Below are 22,730 nucleotides of genomic sequence, written 5' to 3' on the forward strand. Positions count from 1 at the left end.
AAAACTTCAGAGATGATAGCGCTTCATTTTATTTTATTCATTTCTTCTGAAATCTGACATCAGAAGAAAATGTAAAAGTTATTAAGAGTTCTAATCATGTGGCATCCATTCATTAAAGTTTTGTTTGATTTAAACAAAGCCACATTTTTTTGTTGCTAGAATTTTATTTTCCTCTAACATTGTCCTTTTATTTAATGGTAAATGCTGCATTCAGGTTCTGTGATACAGAAAGGTATTCGTTATAATAAAAGTAACATAATTATCCCACTTCTAGGATTTAATCCTGAAGCAGTGCTCATATCCAGTAAAAGATTTATGAACAAGGCTGTTCATTCCAGGCAAAGTAGAAAAAGAGTCTAGAATAATCTATATATAATTGAGTAGGGGAATTTTAAGTTTTTTAAATTTTGCTACATAAATTCATTAGTGTGTTTTACAGGCGTTACAAATTATATTTTTTAATTAATGTTTGTCATTACACAGGAGGAAAATGCAGGAGGATAAATGGGGAAAAAAGGACAAAACTGTATGATTTTATGTGCATGGGTACATGTGTATCTACCTATCTAAAAAAGAGGAAGGAAATGAAATTTTAGCAGTGATTATCTGTGGGCAGTGAGATTTAAAATTTCTCTTTTATACTGTTCAGTTTTTTCAAATCTGTAACTGTTGTAGGTCATTGTGTAGTGAATGTAAGTATGTACTTCATACTGTGTTTGTGATCATATAATATCACATATATAGAAGGTCTTGAAGTCTGCAGAAGCTGTTGCACTTTGAGCAGCAAGTGTCAGGTGCAAGACATGCTGTCTACTCAGTGCTCTAGCATTGGGGAAGTAAAAGGAAATAATATAAGTGTTTCCATGAGTTTTAAAATATTTCTGATTTCATTTGTAGGTCAAATCACAGGATAGTAGATCTTTCTTACACAGTGACTTTAGAAGATTACGGACTAGTGAAAATGCGTGAGATTTTTGTGTCTGATTCATCTCAGGTATATGTCATTGAATCTTATGAAACTGTTCTTTAAAACAGACGTAACAGGTATATGTGCGTGAGTGTGTTTGTTCTAGTATGCTTCTTTCATTCATATCTTAGGGTGTATCTGCTGTACAACAAAAGCCATCTTCTGTTCCTCCAGCACCTTGTCCTTCAGAAATCCAGACAGAGCCTCGTGAAACCTTAGAGTACAAAGCAGCACTTGAGCTAGAAATGTGGAAAGAGATGCAGGAAGACATTTTTGAAAATCAGGTTACTTTTTAAATGTTACTTAAAAGATTTTTTGTCTATTTAGTATATTTTCCCTTCTCCATAGTAGGCTTTTCTCTCTTTTCCATGGGTACTCTGTCTAGTCCCTTTGAATTCAGGAATGCCTTACTCTTTAAAAAAATGAAGAATTAAAAAGCACTCAAAATGTGACAGCTTCACAGAAGCCACTCAGTAAAGGATTCTCCTAAACTCTCTCCATGATTTGTGGGCAAAATTAGCACTGAAGGTTAGAATTCAGAGGTTACGGACTTGAAGGTTTCTTTTAATTTCAAGATCTCATTTAGCATACCCTCCTGGAAGCTGGAATCATTAGTTGTTAAACAAGAGAGGTAGAAAACAGCTATTAACTTTTTACTGTCCTGAATTATACTCATATGGGTATTACTCACCTCAGGCATCCTCTGTTTTGTTTTAAATAAAATGGAATGTCTGAAAGAAATATATCATGATCAGTATTAATTATTTAACTGAAAACAGCTGGTTTATTTATTTGAAATATTTAGGGTTTCTCTTTTTTACTTTATTTTTCTTCCTTTGACAGCTAAAGCAGAAAGAACTGGCTCATATGCAAGCTCTTGCAGAGGAATGGAAGAAAAGGGACCGAGAGAGGGAATCACTAGTAAAGAAAAAGGTAATGACTTTTATAAAAATTGAAGGAGGAAAGAAAGAATATTAATGATAGTATCTTCTGTATACATTAAAGGAAATCTCTGGAAGGAATAACTAATTATAGTGGTTATATATTGGCTTGGATAAAGTGAATGAATGGGTCAGGGATAGGAAGAAGGGTTTTCACTGTAAGTTGTTTTGTACTCCTTAGATTTTGAACCCTGCAAATGTGTTACCTGTTCAAAAAGTGAATAAATATAGAAAGTGAATACTTTAGAGAAGAAGCCTATCTCTGTATTTAAAAAGAAAATAGAACATTTAAGTATATATAAATATTACATTATAATCTATTAGTTAATAAAAAGGACCAAAAACTCTTAAGCTGTTTTAAAAGATTGAATCATGAAATGTTATAAATCACATCTTTTAGAATGATAATGTGACACCATCTGATCTTATTCCAGAAAGCCAGAATTTAATATTTATCTATTTATACTCAAGGTATTGAGTAAAACAACCCTGAAAATTAGACTTGTCTGAAATATTCCAAATTCAAGTCTATAAAAATACTCTCATATTAGTGGTTAATGAACTGTCTATAAATGGGAGAAGACCGTGGCAGGGTAGTTTGCTACACTAGATCAAGAGACAGGACAGGGTATGGACTAGAAAATTCTTTAAAGTTTTTTCAGGTCTCTGACTTTTGGCCATTTATATTTATTGACGTGCTTGGGTTTAAATCTACTATCTTGCTCTTGGTTTTCAATTTGTCCCATACGTTCTTTGTTTTCTCTCTTTTCCTGCTTTCTTTTGCATTCATTGAATTTTTTTTTTTTTTATGATTCCATTTTATTTCTACAGTTGCCTTATTAGCAATATCTATTTCTTTTTTTAGTGATTGCTGTAGGGCTTACGGTATGCATCTTATCACAGTAAGCCTTCAGATGATACAGCACATTTAGCTTTTAAGACAAGTTAATCTTTGGGCCATTTTTTAATGTGTCTGATGTGTTTTTCAGTGTTGATGCTTATATGTAAAAGCAAAATATATGATGAAAATAACAAAGTATGGAAGTGAGGAAATGGACAAACGCTGTTGTAACGTTCTCATACTATTTTACTAGTTTAAGCAATCACAATCTCTTTCCTAGATAACTACGTTTACTTCTTTATTTTTATTATTATTATTATTTTGGATCTTCCCCGCTAGGGATCAGACCTGTGCCCCCTGCATTGGCACTGCGGAGTCTCTGCATTTACTTCTTAACTTGGTATCCTGTCCTCCATTACTGACCCCTGTAGCTTGAGATATCAGCCAAGAGTAGAGGAAGTCAGATTATGTACTCCTCCTCCTTAAAACACATCATACTCCTCATCACATTTAGAATAGAACTCAAAGTTCTTACCAGGACCTACAAGGCCTTTTGTAATCTGTCCCCTCGCTTTCTCTGTGACCTCATCTTCTGTCAGCCTTCTGTTCACACAGTCTATTCTGACCATCTTGGCCTCTGTGTATTTCCTCAAACATGCTAAGCCACCTCTCTCCTCAGGATCTGTAGACTGCTTTTCTTTCAGAGATACTTTCTGGTTTCTGCTCAGAGTAATGTGAGCGAGGCCTTCTCTGACCACTGTATCCAAAATACTGCTCTCTTCCCCTGCCCCCAGGCACTAGCTATCCCCTCATTCTGCTTTATTTTCCTCGTAGCATTTACCTACTATTACATTAAATACCACTTCTTTGTTTATAGTTTGTCTTCTCTCAGAGTAGAGATTCCACATGACTTTGTTTTGCCCAGCATCTGCTACATATACAATAAATATTTGTTTAAATTAAAAGGATAGGGCTTCCCTGGTGGCGCAGTGGTTGAGAGTCTGCCTGCCGATGCAGGGGACACGGGTTCGTGCCCCAGTCTGGGAAGATCCCACATGCTGCAGAGCGGCTGGGCCCGTGAGCCATGGCCGCTGAGCCTGCGCGTCCGGAGCCTGTGCTCCGCAACGGGAGAGGCCACAACAGTGAGAGGCCCGTGTACGGCAAAAAAAAAAAAAAAATTAAAATGATAATGAATGATTTCAGGTTTTACAGTTTTGAGTTTGAGATTTATGGGGACTCTTGGCATGTTCAGCAGGTATTTGGATTTACAGGTCTGCAACTCTGGAGGGGGAGGTTGACTTTGCAATATAAATTTGGGAGTTCTTCGTCTCTGTGATGGTACATAGATAAGATGTTTGGGTTGCCAGAGGACGGACATATGGTTTGAATACTTCCTCCCCATCCTGTTTACCTGTCTTTCTATAAGGCTTGGTTTCAATACTTCCTCCCCATCCTGTTTACCTGTCTTTCTATAAGGCTTTTTTACATGTGGCACTCAGAATTTGACACACTTATATTAGTGATTTGGTTAAGAATTTAAAGATGAACCAAAAATCAGTGGTAGAGTTAACAGAATTAATAAATAAATGATCTTGCTTGGTTGGTATGTTGAGCTAAATCATCAAAATAAAGTTTAATAAAAAAAAAGTCATTCTGTAGTCAGAGTAAAACATTCACTTGGACAATGGGTATAGTTATTCCAAGTTTAAAAACAAAGACCTTGGGGATTTTCTTTGACATAACGAACTGTGTGACCAGGATCCTCAGATAGCAAATGCAATTTTAGATGGAGTTAAAATTAGGAGACGTTTGTTGACCTGTGTTTAGCCGTGCACATTCTTTAGTCTCTGAACTAGTGAGATCACATCTGGGTACGATATTTTTTTTTTTTTGCGGTACACAGGCCTCTCACTGTTGTGGCCTCTCCCGTTGCGGAGCACAGGCTCCGGACACGCAGGCTCAGCGGCCATGGCTCACGGGCCCAGCTGCTCCGCGGCATGTGGGATCTTCCCGGACCGGGGCACGAACCCGTGTGCCCTGCATCGGCAGGCGGACTCTCAACCACTACGCCACCAGGGAAGCCCCCTGGGTACCATATTTTTGAAAGGACTTAGTTTAGAATGTAGACTCCAGATTAAATCCAAGTATTAGAGGACGTGGAAACAATAACGTGACTAATAGTTGACGCTTGTGCTTATCTTGGAGAAAAAAAGACTAGGAGGATGTATGATGGCTATCACTGGAGTCAAATATGTGAAGATACTTTTTTTCTTCCCACGGGATAGAAACAGGATTAAAGGCTTAAAAAAAAAAAAAAAAAAAAAAAAACAGGGCTTCTAACGAGCATCAAACCCAGGCTTGTAAAGAGAAAATCAGGTTGGGGCCTGGGACCTGGAGACTTGTTGGTGAGGAGCACAGAAAATTTGGTTCAGAAAGTCCTAGTAAATATGATCAGTCTGAACTAAAAGACAGAAAACCATGAGAGAGGATCCTATACAGGCCAAGCAGGTAGACCTCTATCCTTAATGGGACTCACACCCTTAAAGACAGAGCAGAGCAGGACTTTAGGCTTGTACAAATTGGGGTGCTAGGCTAAGGTCCCAAGCAGGAACTGTAGCTTCAGAAGCAATTAAGAACTCAGTTGTTTAAACTGTAATAAAGGACTAGATCTCAATAATAGGAGGACTGACGTGAAACTGATTGGTGATAGCTGGCCTATCACCAGTCTTAGTTCCAGAGAAAGAGCATAAGTGACTAAGAGGGCTTTAGAAAAATACTGGAATATTGAGCAAGGCAGATTTTTAAGGAGCTAGGTTTTTACTAAAACACAAGATTTTACTGGCAGTCTAACTTACCACCCAGTGGGAGAAGGGCTTCCTCAGGAGACTGAATATTACTAGAGATACCCAAGCAGAAGCTAGATTGGCTTCCTTCCTTAGAGTATAGTGGAAAGAATTTCTGCTTTGAACTGGTATATGTAATTCATGATTTTCCTAGTCTCAGATCCTCTGTTTCAGTAAAATCATAACATATGCATTTTTGAGTTTGTGTTTTGAATTTGGGGAAAAGATAACTTTTATTATATTTTAGGTTGCTGAATATACTATTCTCGAAGGAAAACTTCAAAAAACCCTAGTTGACTTGGAGAAGCGAGAGCAGCAGCTGGCCCTTGCAGAATCAGAGGTACTCTATTCATCTGTCATGTCTTTATTTCACAGAATCCATATATTAAATTCATACCATTCATTTGTTTTTCCTTTGTACTGTATAAAGTATATTTCATGGAAATAGTCTTTCAGACATTATGGAGAAAACTGCTATTCAACTAGGTGAAGCATGTTTTATATGTTAGAAGGTGAGGAATTAGGTACAAAACTGTTTGTTATTTGAAATTCTTAACTATTATTCAGTCAGCTTTGGCTGGCTTTTGCAATAGCGGAGAGTTTTGGTTACCTTTGCAATTATGTGGAAGGAATGGATAGTTGCACTACCTAGACAAAAGAGAAAATGTAGTGTAGGCTCAGGGACCTAGAATCATGATTTTGTATTTCACTAAGAAGGGAATATACCTCCTTCTTGCCTATTGAAGATTAGATCCCAAGAAAGGATAAACTTACGTTAGTACCATGCCTAGTTAGCATTTTTGTTAGGTCTTATTAAATTGTACCCTAGCTACTTTTTTAAATTACTATAAAGTTCACCTCAAATTATTAGAATTTCTTTCTTGTGAAATTTATATGCCCCTTCCTTACCCAAATGGTTCTTAAAATTTTCTCAGCATATCACCCTAGCCTTATTTCTACACATTTTCGGCAATTTCTAAATTGATTTAGATTGTTAAACCTAAACATAATGTGTATTTGTTCCTAATACTAAGGCTTTGTTATCTTCTATGTGATTAGGTAAAAAATAAGAAGTTTCTAAAGACGTAAAGAAACTTGGGCATATTTGCTTACATAATAAAATGGGTTTATTCAAATAGGGGTTTTAAGCATTTAGGGCCTTTTCAATTGAATTTGTGCATCATTTTGGGATATACTTTGTATTTTAGGAGTAAATGATTGAAAATTTATAATTTCAATACACTTAAACATTAACTCTCTAATACCTGAAAATGATATAAAAATCACTTCATAAACTACTCTGAACATTTGACCATATGTAAGGGTAGTAGAATATTGACTAGTATAATGCAGGTAGGAACAGGTCAGCCTTTTAAAGATGTACCTGTTTTAAGCTTCAGAGAGAAAGAAGGGAACTGAAATCAGAACGTGAACGGAACCTGCAAGAACTCCAGGACTCTATCCGTAGGGCCAAAGAAGATTGTGTTCACCAAGTAGAACTAGAAAGGTTGAAGATGAAGCAACTAGAAGAGGATAAACACCGACTTCAGCAACAGGTTGGATGAAAATACCTGTCATCTCTCTAAACTTAGAGTTTATTTGCATTCTAGAAATAATAGAAATCATTCACTAAGGAGTTATAAAAATTCCCAGTAATTTGGATTATTAATCACATTTACTACACTGAGAGTCAAATGTAAGTTGGATCTTCTTTTCCTGAAAGCTGAGGACTATATTGCAGTAATCTTACTTCCCTTATAATTATTTGTATGAGATTGTGCTATATTATAGTTAACTCTCATCTTAAAATTTTTTGCTCCTTTGAGCAAATGTAGATATTCTTCATATATCACTGGACCAAGTTCAGTTAAGAACCAAATTTCATGAGAGAATTGTCTGTGCTCCTTTCCATTTTCTCACCTCTCAACCCATCCACCTCAGCTTTCCATCCTCATTGTCCCAGCCAGCCAGTTGTCAGAGAAGCCACCAGTGGCTCAGTCACTAAATTCAGTGGGTGTTTTTCATTTCTCATCTTACTCAGACTTATTGACAACATCAACACTATTGTTCTTGTTTTTATATATTCTCTTCTCTCAACTTCCATAACACCACTCTTCTTGTTTTTCTCTACTTTTCCGGCCATGCCTCAGGTCCGTTGCAGGTTTATTTTCCTTTATCTAGCCATTAAATGTTGGACTTCCTCCAAGCTCCAGACTTACACTGTGCTAAACAATCTCATTCGTGCCTGTGGTTTCAGAGACAATCTGCATCTCTGAGACTTGCGCATTCATATCCCAAACCTTTCCTTTGCACTCTCAACCCAATTATCTCATTGCCTTTTACACATCTCTACTTGGGTGTCTTAAAGGCATTTAAAACCCACCATGATCCTCCTATCCATACTGACCTTGCTGTAAGTATTCTTTATGTCAGTAATGGACCCCTGTAACCTGTTCTTCCTGTCGCAGCCTGAGTGATATTTTTGAAATTTGGAATCATGACACCCTCCTCTAAATTCAGGGTTGTCTTAATGCTCATAAAGATCAGAATTACTACCTTGCCCTACCAGTCTTTGCATAGTTTGGACCCAGCCTACCTCTCTCACCTCATCTCCCACTCTTTCACCTTTTCTGTGTGCTCTCCAGCCAGACTCGTCCTCTTCAGGTCCTCAGGCATACCATGCATGCTTCACCCTTAGGATCTTTGTGTGTGCTGCTTTTTCTTGGCCTAGTGAACTGTACTGATCCCTCAGTTTCCAGCTGAGGCATCACTTTCCCAGAGAAATCTTCCCTGACCCCTGCTGTCCAAGTCTAGGTCAAGTTTTTGTTATATGTTTTCTTGGGGTATTATTCTCTTATTCTATTTCTTTATGATATGTTATAGCAGTTTGTTTTTATTTTCATTAGTGTGATAATTTGATCAGTGTCAGATTATTAGTTCCATAAAACTGTGTCGGTTTCTGTCTGTATGGCTGGAGCCCAGCCAGTCTTCAGCACATAATAGGGGCTTAATAAATATCTGCTGGAAAAAGGAAGGCTCAGGCTTTTAAAAATGAAGCTTATCTGTCTTGAAACATTTCAGTGTAGATTAGATATGTATGATGAATGCCTCTGAAGTCTTTAGTAAATCCTGGCATGAAGAATAGTTTCCATAGCAGTTCAGGGTCAGTTAAGATCATATTATTTAGGTGGTTATAAATATAAATTTGATTGTTATTGTGGTGGTCGCATGTAAATTTATGAAAGACAAAGTTGTAAAAGTGGGCAATTGTGATGGGATTCGCCAGTAATGCTTCTCTTCTACCACTTATCAGGGAGATTCAGCCATCTAGAACAAAGGCTTCTAACATGTATTAGAATCACCGGGGGAGCTCATGAAAAAATCCACGTGTCCACCCTGTCCCAGACTGGTATAATTAGCTTACAACGTTGTGGGAAGAACCTTAGCGGGAAGAACTGGTATTTTGGAAAAATTCCCCGGGGCACTTCTAAAACATAAGCTAAGACCTGGGGAAAAAACTGTGGTGGGCAGCAGAAGTTTCTGGGATGCCCAAATTGCAAAGTCCATGACTGTAAACATTTCCCCTTTTATATATAAGAAAACTTTTTAGGCCCTTACTCTGAACCAGGTTACATGTACTATACACACAATTCTAACTGGACAGGTAGAAGGGACAGATAGATACACTGTCAGTGCAAGGTGATGAAGATAAAGTATATATATTCAAATATGTAAAGGCAGTTATCAGAACTGAAAAAAAATCAGTGTAGTTTATAGGCCACTTAGCAAAGGAAAAAGAACCCAGTATGCCTAGTAGCTTGATTAGTAATTCTTAATAGTAGATTGATAATGTCCTGAATGGTAAAAAAAATGCCAAATATTAAGTTTATTAGTTTTTGTTTAAAACAAAAATGTGACAGATTCTTTAGAGAGGTTTCTATTCAACTTTAAACAAAATTTACATGTTCAAAGAGGTAAACTTCAGTTATATGGAAAATTTCCATGTGTGGGCTATTCATTACCTAAAGATGCTAGATAAATCCTAATTAGAATTATTGATAATTATTAGCATAAAACAAGAATTTATTATTGGTAATTTAAGTTCCATTTTTGCCGCCAGTTTTCTCAGTATTTCGCATTTAGTTAAGTCTTAGTCTTAAAGAGATAATTGGGTTATCTAAAGATGGCTAGTCATATTGGTGTATGTTTTCAGAAAGCATCTTTAAACAGTGCTTCTTTGCATTTGGTTAGAAAAATCCCACATTTAAAAAAAATACCTTTATATCTTTTTTTCTTTTTCTTGGTAGTTTTGAAACTGTTCTAAGGGAAATTACAGTGTTTAGTCAAGGCAGTCTCTCTTTTTTTTTTTTTTTTAAATTTAAGGAACTATTCATTAATGCGTCATTCTAGGGGATGAAAAGATCTGAATTCTCTTCATGCGTCTCCTAGTGACTAGCTCACTAGCTCTTTGGCACTGCCTCAGTACTTTAGCTCTTTGATCCTCAATTTTCCTACCTATAAATATGAAGGGACTGGGCCAAATAATCTGTAAGTTGTAATAGCATTGGAATTATGAAATTCATACAGTATCAAATTATATGAACAATAAATACGGCATTAAAATTACTTTCATCGATAATCAGGTATATCTGTAATGCTCAATCTTACATGTTGCATTTTTAAAAATTATATTTTCAGTATTTTTATAAACCGACTTTTCCATTTGCCATCCAAAATTTTTTTTTTTTTTTTTTTTTTTTTTTTTTAATGCGTTACGCGGGCCTCTCACTGTTGTGGCCTCTCCCGTTGCGGAGGACAGGCTCCGGACGCGCAGGCTCAGCGGCCATGGCTCACGGGCCCAGCCGCTCCGCGGCATGTGGGATCTTCCCAGACCGGGGCACGAACCCGTGTCCCCTGCATCGGCAGGCGGACTGTCAACCACTGCGCCACCAGGGAAGCCCTGCCATCCAAAATTTAACAAAAATGTTCTCAAGATACTGGTTTTATAAGAAATGTCATACTCCTACAAAGCTTTTGTATACTGTTAATCAATTGTATTGTTAATTGTATTGTTAATCAATTGTATTGTATATAGTTGATTTACTGAATTTTTAAGATTACTGGAGATCTTAATTTTCTTCATTATACTTTATGTATTTTCTAAATTTTCTAATATAAACATGCCTTAAAGTAAGAAAAAATGACACTATTGAATTGAATTCTGTAATACTAAACTTTGCGTACTGCTGTTTTAAAGTGGCTATAATTTTTTTTAATACAGCTCAATGATGCTGAAAATAAGTATAAGATTTTGGAAAAAGAGTTCCATCAGTTCAAGGATCAGCAAAGCAGCAAACCAGAAATTCGGCTACAGTCTGAAATAAATCTTCTCACTTTGGAAAAGGTACCCATGTCCAGTTATGGCAATTTAACTAGCCTTACTGGTAAATTTATAAAATAAAAAATGATACTTGCATATACAATGTAATAACATTTAACTATAGTATTCTGATATCAAATAACATATCAGAGAATTTGAGGCACATGACATTGTCAATACTTGAATTTCATAGCTTTTATCAGTTATAGCCTATACTACAGTCCTTGGTTACAGACAACAGAACTGAGTAACTCTTGGACTAGAGGAATTCACAAACCTGTCAAGAAAGCTAAAAAACCTGGGGGAAGCAAGTCATGGGCCCATCCTGTCATAAAACAGTCTACTCAGGATGCTACTGTTGGTGCCATGACTGCCATGTCCCTGGATTCTGTCTCCCCTGATTCTCGTGTTAGGCTGTTGAACTCTCAGTTTTGCAGTAGCCATTGTGAATACCCTCTCTCCGTATTAGTGCCCTTTAGATTCACTGTCTCAGGTAGGAGCACGCATTTAAATCACAGGTCTGTACTCTACTCTTAGTTGGGAAGAAGCGATAGCCATCCTATTTTGCTTTCTGCGGTTGGAAGCCAGGTCCTGACTCTCATTTATATTGGGATTCCCCACAGACAGAATGTTCAAGTTCTAGGCATAAAAAAATGTGTAATATCCAACAGACAACCTAAGTTTGACAATATGAGCTCTTGTATTTTAGAGTTTGATAAATTTTAGGCATTATTAAAAAGATACAGCAGACTTAAGAAAATAACAGAGTTAATAATAAACAGGAAAATAAGCTTTAGAAGCTTAAGGATTGAATTGTCGTGGCAGCCATTGCCTGTCTGTTCCCACTCAGCATTGTAGTGAAGGCTTCCTTGCCCTTTCTCTTCTGTAGATTCAGCCACTGGGGGACACTAACAGAAGATTGGTAGATAGGAGTTGGGAAGATGCCAGAGTAGTTCTTTCTTCTCTCTCTCTCTGCCTCTCTACCTCCTTTATTTTCTCTGGCAGTAGTTACATCTTTTTATGGTTCCATCTCCCACCAGGCATCCCTTCTCCCGCTTCCTTTAGTCAGTCTCCACTGTGGTTCTAGCGCACTGGACATCCCCAGTTTGTGGGTTGCTTGTATTAAGAACTACTATTTCCTGGTACCTTTTTGTAGTCCCTCCTACCTAGGAGAGGTGGGGGCTTCTTGCTGCTGCTGATTACTGGGTTGCCTCACCATATCCTCTTTGGCCTTTCTGCTCTTCCTTTATCTGTTGAACCGGTTTCCTGTATTAAATTGCTTCTGATTTCTAGATTCCTGGCAGGATGCTGATTGATAGAGTTGGTTTTTCATTATCCAGCAAAGTTGTATGCTATTTATGATACCATGCTAAATGCCATTATGAATGATTCAGAAATGTTCAGGATACCATCAAGTAAATAACAAGTTACAGAAGGAGACAGGGAACATACCCAAATAATTATAGCAAAAGGCAAACGAGCAGATATCGTCTTTCTCTTGCTAAATGCCATGAGTCCAAAGGGAAAACAAAGTCAACTTCTGAAATCAACACACTAAGTATAAAGAAGGAATGACATTGTATATGGAGCCTACGAATAGGTGAAACTTTAAATAGGTAAATATGTGGATGAGGTTATTCCAAAAAGAAGTACTGAACAAAAGTATAAAAAAGATTAAAATATCTGTTGCATATTTGGATAGCTGCTTGACTAGAACCTGGAGTCTAATCATTATAGTAGTATGGTTTACCCTTGAACAACATGAGTTTGAACTGTGAGGGTCCACTTACACACAGATATTTTTCAGAAAATACATTCTGCAGTACCACATGACCCGTGGGTTGGTTGCTTCCTCAGATGCAGTACCACATATTCAGAGGGCCAACTGTAAAGTTATAGGCATTTTTTTGACAGCATGGAGGATTAGCATGCGGTACCCCTGCATTGTGCAAATGTCAGCTGTAATTTTAAAATAAATATAGGCCTGATAAGAGAATGCTGGAAATAAAGGTAATTTTCAGCCACATGAGGGAAGAGCTTAGATGTTTGCTTAAAGAACTCATATTTCATCTGGTAAGAAAACTCAAAGATTACTCTCAAATTTATAAGATTGGCTTAATGGACGTTAATATTAATAGAAATGAAGATTTTCGATGAACTTCTTTGGAGGGATGGAAGTTGTAGAGCATTCAGATTTTAGACATACTACATTTGAGATGCTAATGTAGTAATCTAAGTGAAGGAGTTTAACTAAATGGTTAAAAAATGAGAAAATACAGTAGGGAGAGAATAGGCCTAGACAAACAGATTTGAGAATCATTTGAATAAAGTAACAGCTTACAGGTATATGCAGTTGCTTAAGGAGTGTTTAGGAAGGCTAATTGATGATAAAACTTAGGGGGACGTTCAGCTTTGAGAACAATCAAGAGTTGAGGAAGGAGGCTAATGAGATTTAGAGAAGTAATAAAAACAGTCTAGTGCTGTGCCCAAAAGGAAAGGGGGAGTTTAAAGAATGAGGAAGTGAAAGTAATCTCTCATGATGGGCAAGTCAAGAGTGGTTGAGGAAAGACCCCCAATGTGTTTGGCAGTTAAGAGGTCACTGATTTTTAAGAAGCCAAATTGCAGAAGGTTATAGAAAGTTTGGCTTTGAAAAGAAAACAAGAAAAGGGCTTCCCTGGTGGTGCAGTGGTTAAGAATCCACCTGCCAATGCAGGGCACATGGGTTCAAGCCCTGGTCCGGGAAGATCCCACATGCCGAGGAGCAGCTAAGCCCGTGAGCCACAACTACTGAGCCTGTGTGCTGCAACTACTGAAGCCTGCACACCTAGAGCCCGTGCTCCACAACAAGAGAAACCACCGCAGTGAGAAGACCACGCACCGCAACGAAGAGTAGCCCCCACTCACCACAGCTAGAGAAAGCCCACGCACAGCAGCGATGACCCAACGCAGCCAAAAATTTAAAAAATAATAAATTTCAAAAAACCTCAGAAGACAAGAAAAAATGTAGCCCAAGGGCCTAAAGCTCTTGCGAAAAGCTTATTTAGAGGTAGGAAAAAATCAGAGAATATTTTTAGATTAAGGACAAGAAATTAACAGCAAGGAGAAATTGAAGCTTTAAGAGAGGAGGGGATGGTTGGAGCATAGATACAAAATTTAGCCCTTGATATGACTATTCAAGAGGCAGAAGGGTGCATATAGAAAATTTGGAGACAAGACTGAGTGGTTAAAAAAATTTGAGTTGAAAAGGGTATTAACTGCTTTCCTCTAGCATTTCTGAATTCATTAAATGTTTCTGCAGCTTGTCAAATGCCATGCTATTTTTGGTTCCTCTTCTTACCCCGATATCTATTTAATTGCAAAGTCTTGTTGATTCTGCTTCGTACATATCTGGACAATCTCTTCATTCTCCATTTTTGGCCTTCTCATTTCTCTACCAGTAACCTTGAATTTGAATCAAACTGGACATTTCCCACCCCTTTTGATTAAACCAAATATTAAAGTATTTCTGTTTATATATTATGAATTATGTGGCCTGCCAGAGATATTTGAAGCATTCAGACAATATCTCATCAATTCTCACAAGTTCTCTTAAGTAGGTGTCAAGAGTATTTCCATTTTATCTTGGGGAAATTCAGGGCCAAATATCTCAAAATTGGAACAGAGGGCTTATGATATTCATCTTTTCTGAATATATACTAGATATCACCATAGAAATAATGGTAAATGATTTTTTAAAATTTTTTCTTCCAATTACACTTCTACCAAAAGGATAAAAATCACCAAACATATTACAAATATAAACAGCACCATGAACTTGTTGAGGAAAAAAAAAAGTGTAATGGAAGCGCCTTTATTATATCAGACCTAATGAATTCATCCACTGTTTTTAAATGCCTAGCAAAAACAAGGCTTCTCAGCTCTTTTGAACATTCTTTGTAAGTGTTTTTGGAGCCAGAAGAGGGCAGAATCTTATTTCTTAAGTAACAAAGAGATAAAAGCATAAAAAGGAAGACTTAAGTGAAAAAGTACCTGATTTAGTCTGCAACTTCTGGTTATGTCTGATTGAGAGCTTTTTTCTTTTCTGTTTACTCATCTCTTCAGTATAACACAAATATTTCCATTTTCACTGGAATAGTCTAAAAATAAGTTAACATTAAGATACAGTTTTACCAAATGCAATTCTTGATTCCCTTAAGAAGTGAATAATAGTTTGATGTGCTTTTAGCTGGGAAATGACTTTTAGATGGCTTAAAAACAATTGGAACTTTTAAAAAATAAAATAGGGAAAGCATTATAATTTAGTAATGCATACAGAAGATTAAGACAGAAACTAAATTTGTGTATTTAAGAACATTTGGTGAGGGCTTCCCTGGTGGCGCAGTGGTTGAGAGTCCGCCTGCCGATGCAGGGGACGCCGGTTCGTGCCCCGGTCCAGGAAGATCCCACATGCCGCGGAGCGGCTGGGCCCATGAGCCATGGCCGCTAAGCCTGCGCGTCCGGAGCCTGTGTTCCGCGATGGGAGAGGCCACAACAGTGAGAGGCCCGCGTACCACAAAAAAAAAAAAAAATTAAAAAAAAAAGAACATTTGGTGAGCATCTACTGTGTCTTAGGACAAAGGGAAAAATGAGAGAAAAGAAAAGAGTAAAAGTATGTTATCCTTTGGGGACCTCACTTTTTTTTTTTTTTTGATGTGGACCATTTTTAAAGTCTTTATTGAATTTGTTACAATATTGCTTTTGTTTTATGTTTTGGTTTTTGGGCTGCGAGGCATGTGGTAAGTCTTAGCTCCCCGACCAGGGATCGAACCCACACCCCCTGCATTGGAAGGCGAAGTCTTAACCACTAGACCGCCAGGGAAGTCCCTGGGACCTCACTTCTAGAAGAGTTTGTAATATAATTGGGGAGATGACTCAGAGAACCTTAAATGACCATATATAATCGAATACCAGGGAATGTGATAGGAACTCTTTGCAGTTCAGAAGTCATTTGGTGTTCAGAATATAGTAGTTTTAAGACAGCTCCATGGAGAGGTAGAATTTGAGCTGAATCTGAAGTTTTAAATAAGCGATGAAGAAAAAGAATCGACAGGCTCAGGAAGTAACTTGGACAAGGTGAATGTAGGGGAGACAAACCCGGTGGTTGGAGTAGAGGGTTTCCTGTTGAGGAATACCAAGAAAGTAGTAAAACAAGTAGGATGGAAATTATATCTCAGAGTGCTTTAACACCTAGGCAGAGGAGTTTAGGCTCAGTCCTGTAGGCAAGTAGTAGCTGTTGTAGATTTTTTAGTAGAGTAAATTGACGTAATAGTGATTTCCAGGATTTGTAGATAGAGTACGTTTGAGGCTGAGCAGACAAGAGATGAGATAAGCCTGAGCTTAGGAAATGGTAGAAAGAACATAAAAGAATAAAACTGGAAAATATTTCAAGGGAGAAATCTATAGTTTTTTGTGACACATTGGAACTGGGGGATAGGAAATTAGAGGCAAAGACAATGCCATGCCTCCAGTAGAGAATGAGAGTTGTGGGTATATCAAGGATAGAAACAGGGACATTGAGAATCAGTGAAAGTCTGTGCTTGGTCTTCACTAGCCTCTGAATTGACTCTAGGTCCTGAGCCAAGTTTTAATTTGAGTCTATAACTTGGCTTATGATTTAAGTCAAAAAAGCCTTCCCGAAGTCTCATGGCTACCCACAAAAGGGCTCTTAACTCGAGGTCTTTGAATGCCCTGAAATTGTGTCAAAATTTTGGTTGTGTACCTTTTTTTGGGAGTTGGGTCCATATATTTCTTTAGAATCACAGAGGCATCTGTATCCTTAAAAAAAGTTAGGCATCACTGATTTGGTAGTTTGGGGTGAATTAGAAAAATGATGTGTAACGTCTCAGATTTGTTAGCTACAGGTTTTTTTGGTTTGTTAAGAATAAAGACATTATATGTTTTTATTACATATGCATTTTAGTGTGAACTACTGTGTGAATATCAATGCAAATGTGAGTTATTTTGATAATCATGGCAAAACTGATAAAACCTCCCCAGCTTTTTCTGATGGAGTCAGTTCAGTGGGTATAAGTGATCTCTCTAGGTTGTCCTAACCCTCATTCTGAGGCTCGTCCAGGATACTGTACCTTCTCCAAGACCCAGGGACATGGTCACTTTTATAATTGAATCCTATTCTTTTATCACATAGTCATAAAACAGATTTTTGCTTATAATTGAATCCTATTCTTTTATCACATAGTCATAAAACAGATTTTTGCTTTTTCTCTGACATATGTCCTCTTGTTAAAATTACCAACTAATAAGTATAAGTCTTTAGGGCATAAGTGGAAGAGATCATCTTTGATAATCTCAGAGTATTATTCAACTTAAGATGTATGAGTATAGTTGTGAAATGTCAACACATTTAAATCCAAGCACTAGGGATTTGTAAAGCAGAAAAGACCTTGACTCCATGAAGTCATATATTACTGCAGAGAACATTCTGGTCTTTTGTGAAGGGATTTTGGCAATCTGCTTTTCCTTTCATTTTATTTTCCTTCTGAGCTTTCTGAAGCTTGAATTTTTGGATAGTGTCTTCGATTTTATTTTTCTGCAAAACATTAGGAGTTGTGTGTATGGGAAAAACTAGACTTGATATAAAAAAATTAGACCAGTTTAGATTAACAGTATTTTACTGTAATTCATCCATATAATTACCTTATCACTTAAATAGTAAAACTGTCTGTTGGCTACATGAATTTGTTTGGTACTTGGTTTGAAACTTTGAGAGAGTACATTCCAAAACCTAGCCAAGTTGGCTTCAGTTCATACACAACAGATTGCCTGCTGCAAGTATAAATAACTGTATTTTAAAAATCAAATCTGGGGCTTCCCTGGTGGCGCAGTGGTTGAGAGTCCGCCTGCCGATGCAGGGGACACGGGTTCGTGCCCCGGTCTGGGAAGATCCCACATGCCGCGGAGCGGCTGGGCCCATGAGCCATGGCCGCTGAGCCTGCGCGTCCGGAGCCTGTCCTCCGCAACGGGAGAGGCCACAACAGTGAGAGGCCCGCGTAACGCATAAAAAAAAAAAAAAAAAAAAAAAAAAAAAAATCAAATCTATTTCGTGTTTTTCTTTATATATTTGAGGAAAAATAGAAAATAAAAGTTAGATGAGTGTTTTTAGGAGCATTATTTTTCTTACTCTTGGGTTTAACATTCTTAAAATATTTTTGACTTTGGACTCTCAGTAAACTGCCTTCTGATAAAACAGTTCACTGTTCTCAGCATTCTATGATTTTTGCCAAAATAGAGTTATAAAAGTATCTCTACAAGCTCTCTTCAATGTAAGACAAAATTCCACATAATGATAGGTCTCCAAAAGGAATAATTTGGTTTCAAGGTTGAGAGTGTCAGTGAAATGGAATGCTAACAACTGCTTTTTGTTATATTAAAAAAAAAATGTATTTTTCACTCTGTGATCTTTATGTAATGATCTTTATGTAATATATATGTTTTAAATACATTTATAGCAACTGCCTGGAGGTTAAGACTGATTCAGTTCCTTTTAGTATAGGCTGTTAGGCAGTAAAAATACAACTATATTTTAAACAAGAAAATGTTCATGTGCCATAATATTTACAGTAAATTATATAACAGTTTTAGATGATGTCATATGTTACACTATATAAACTCTTTTCTTAAGCCAGAATCTTTGTATATATTATCTTTCAGTGATTGTACACAGTGGTATAGTGTTTCACTTGATATGATTTTAATCACTGTTAGGTTGAACTTGAAAGAAAGTTGGAATCCACAACTAAGTCTAAGCTGCATTATAAGCAGCAGTGGGGACGAGCTTTGAAAGAACTTGCCAGACTTAAACAGGTATGTAGTTTATAGCTAATGATGGATTATTCTTTTTATGTCTTTCTCCCTTGATATTTTTTTTTTACAAGTTTGCACATTTGGCAATATCTGTTAGGTTCATATGTCTGTATTTAAATGTCCAGTTCTGTATTTGAGATTAGGCCCCACCCCCCCTTTTTTTTAATGTGTTACACATAAGATCCTCCTTTATAAAAACTAAAACTTCTAGTTCCTTTTTCTTTTCCTTTCTTTTTTTTTTTTTTAAAGCCAACTATCCTCTTCCCCACAGCAAGTTGGGAATAATTTCTACTTTCACTTTAAAAACAATCATTCTTTTTCTCCTTTTACTTTCACTTATAAAACTACCATCCTTTTTTCCTTAGGATTAATTTCCTTCTATTGGGAGTGCCTTTGGGGGGAGAATTTTAAGAACATATTTTAAAAGTCATTCCTAGGAAGACACAGTAATTTATTCATTAAAAAAAAGGGATCACGGGATTTTTGCATAATTTTACAAGGATTTAAAAGTGAGAGTAGTTACCTAAATTCTTTACATTACTTTTTTTTTTCCTTCCTGGTACCAGGTAACAAATGCCATTAGCTTCCTGAGGAATTAACCTTAATTTTGGCTATAATTTCTTCAAATTATTAAGATCAAATAAAATATGAGCAAGATTTTTATTTTGAATCTCATCTATTTGATCTAAACTTTTAAGGATCATTAGTGGTTAGTTTATTGTAAGTTTTGCTTTTCTGAAATGTGTCCGTTATATGCCGAATGCAATTTTGGTACGTAGGGTCTCTCAGATTTGTATTTTTTTTTAATGTGTCTCCCAAACCATCAAATGTCATTAAACATCTTTGTGGTATTGTACTAAATGCTTACCACCTTCATAGAAGAGTATGTACTAGACTGCCTGAGAATAAATAGTGCAGTTTGCCTTAACATAGCTTTTAGATGAATTGAGATTGTAAGCATAAGTATAAAATAATATTACACACACTGAATATGTTTTATAGATGCTCAGAAGACTAAGGATAGATGAATGAGTGAATAATCATATATAGTACTGAGGGCCTCCTGTGTTCAAGGCACTGTCCTAGATTTATAGTTATAAGTAAAACATAGGTCTTTGCCTCAGGGAGCTTGCAGTTTAGTAATAGGGAAGAAAACTGTAAATATAACATTTACTGCCAAATAGTAAGAGCCCTGAAAAGACCTGTACAGAGTACTCAGGAGGGGAAGTACATCTATTTAATAGAATTTAGGAAAGGTGTCATAGAAGACGAGATATTTGAGATGGATCTCTGGAGAACTGGTTGTGATTTAGGAAAGCTGTGGGGAAAATGTTGTATATACGATGAATAGAATGATTATAGCAAGGAGGCACAAAGTCAGAAAGCATAGACTCTCCATGGAGAACAGAGGAGGTCCCATTTTAGAGGTCATTTCAGGAAATAAGGACTAGGTAGCAGTGGGGACATGACAAGGAGATTATTTTAAAAGACATGGTTTTGGTAGATTCTGTACAGTACACTATACCTAATCAGAATGCAGAGTGGAAAGTCAAAGATGATGTCAAGGGTTCAAGCCTTCACGTCTGGAAAGAGAGTTTTCCAGGATTGTAATGATGGTTATTAAGACAAGAAGCTGATTGAGGCATGGGGAGGAGATAGGACTTGCAGATTTGAACATTTTAATTTTTACAGAAAGAAATTCAGCAAGCATTTAGAAATATGGACTGATGTTGGGAGGATGATTGAGCTTAATAACATGAAGGAATCCTTTTGCAGAGGTGATAATTGAAGATGTGGCAGATAGAACTTAGAATTCTTATGTTTAAGGAGGAAGGAAAGCTGATAAGTGCTAGGTATTAGGCTGAGCCCTTCATACGTTTTCATTTGATCCTAACCAAGATCCCTATATAGCAGGTAATATTTCCATTTTATAGATGAAAGAAACAGACTTAGAGACATTAAGTAAGTTGTGCACGATCACACAGGTACTAAGTGATAGAGCAAGGATTAGACTCATTTGACTAGAGTGTGGTCTCAGGCTCTTCCTGCTTTATAATGTTATGGTTTAATTCCATAGAAGCCACATAATGAAAGAATTTCAAATAGAACAAAGTGAGCTGTGGAAGACATTAGGGATTTCTGACAGAGTGAGTATTGAAGCAGAAGAAGTCATGATTTGGCCTATCATAAGCAAGGAAAATGACATCACTGACAGATAGACTAGCTCAGGTAATGAGAATTAAAGTGACTTTGAAAGAGAATAAGCTAATATAAAGTCATGATGGCAAGATATTTAAGTTACATTTAGCACCACAGGGAGGAGTCCCTGTGGAATTGGGAGCAAGGAAATAATGTGGTGAGAGTGGCTATTAAAAATAACAGGACACAAATTCTACCACAGGCAGCATACATAGCAGTTTAGAACATGGCCTTGGAGTCAAGAGAGCTGTATTGAATCTTGGCTGTACTTCTTAACTACCTCTGGGACTTGGGGAATATAATTTCTCTGATTAGTCTCCTCATTTGGAAAATGAAAAATCTTTCCTCACAGGTTGTTCTGAGAATTAAATGAGTGGTCTGTAAAGCATTTAACACAGTGTTTCGTACATAGTGTATGCTCAATAAATGGTAACTGTTGTTAAAAGGATATGAGCCATAAAGCTATTGTGTAGTATTCTTGGTTTCAGTCATTGGGGACCTAATCAGATGGTAGCTTTGGAATATTGATGAATAGAACAAATATTAGAAGGATTTACGACTGAGTAGCTGAAAAATGACGGACACCAACCAAAAATAGAAAATTTTTAAGTCTACAAGATAGGAGAATGTTGTTATATAATAGTAGCAGTGGGGAAGTGAGGTTCAGTGTAGTTTGACTAGTAACAGTACTTTGTATATGGATGGTAGATTTAATATAGATGTTCTGTAGAAACTGACAAAAGGGGGAAAACCTATGTTAGGGCTAATTGTGCAGATATGCGATACTGTCAGTCAGTAGGTGAACTTCCTAAAGTTAGGTGTAAAGAGATGAGAGTGCATTGAGTCTGAAGAAACATCTATAGTTGTTTTATTTGTTTATTTTTCATTCATCAAGTACTTGCACCTTGCACACTGGTAGATGCTCTAGATACAGCAATTCTCTCCCCACAGTAAACCTAAAGTTCAGCTGGGAGGGCTGATATTTAACAAGAACATGGCAGAGTGGTAAGAAATGCAAGTGAAGTTAGCATAAATAATAGAAAATAAGTATTAGAAAAACACGAGGACAGTGGGTTATCATTGTATTTTGTCATTCAAAGCTGAGGGAGAAATGGTTCAAAAACGGTGTTTCAAATATCAGTATTAGAAAAAGGAATCCAAACTGGAAAAGAAGTAAAACTGTCACTGTTTGCAGATGACATGATACTATACATAGAAAATCCTACATATGCTACCAGAAAACTGCTAGGGCTCATCAATGAATTCGGTAACACTGCAGGATACAAAATTAGTGCACAGAAATCTCTTGCATTTCTATACACCAACACCAAAAGATCAGAAAGAGAAATTAAGGAAACAATCCCGTTTACCATCACATTAAATGACTAGGAATAAACCTACCTAAAGACCTGTACTCTGAAAAGTATAAGACGTTGATGAAAGAAATTGAAGATGACACAAACAGTTGGAAAGATATACCATGTTCTTGAATTGAAAGAATCAATATTGTGAAAATGACTTTACTTCCCGAGGCAATCTACGGATTCAGTGCAATCCCTATCAAATTAGTAATGGCATTTTTCACAGAACTAGAACAAAACTTTAAAATTTCTGTGGAAACACAGAAGACCCCAAATAGCCAAAGCAATCTTGAGGAAGAAAAAATGGAGCTGGAGAAATCATGCTCCCTGACTTC

General features: G+C 36.8%; 1 protein-coding gene across 5 annotated transcripts in view; it reads left to right on the forward strand.

The window, feature by feature from the left end:
- CEP120 (centrosomal protein 120) overlaps nt 1–22,730 on the forward strand; it is an 80,165-nt gene that overhangs the window by 37,919 nt on the left and 19,516 nt on the right. For 3 of the 5 annotated variants that reach the window (XM_032626594.1, XM_032626593.1, XM_032626597.1), the window contains 7 exons: nt 898–994; nt 1,099–1,251; nt 1,811–1,900; nt 5,840–5,932; nt 6,987–7,148; nt 10,874–10,996; nt 18,737–18,835. In XM_032626594.1, coding sequence (XP_032482485.1) covers nt 898–994; nt 1,099–1,251; nt 1,811–1,900; nt 5,840–5,932; nt 6,987–7,148; nt 10,874–10,996; nt 18,737–18,835 — 817 coding nt within the window. The remainder of the gene's footprint in view (nt 1–897; nt 995–1,098; nt 1,252–1,810; nt 1,901–5,839; nt 5,933–6,986; nt 7,149–10,873; nt 10,997–18,736; nt 18,836–22,730) is intronic. The other 2 variants (XM_032626596.1, XM_032626595.1) reach the window with 2 other exon arrangements.

Source organism: Phocoena sinus, chromosome 3, assembly GCF_008692025.1.
Source record: "Phocoena sinus isolate mPhoSin1 chromosome 3, mPhoSin1.pri, whole genome shotgun sequence".
Classification (NCBI taxonomy): domain Eukaryota; kingdom Metazoa; phylum Chordata; class Mammalia; order Artiodactyla; family Phocoenidae; genus Phocoena; species Phocoena sinus.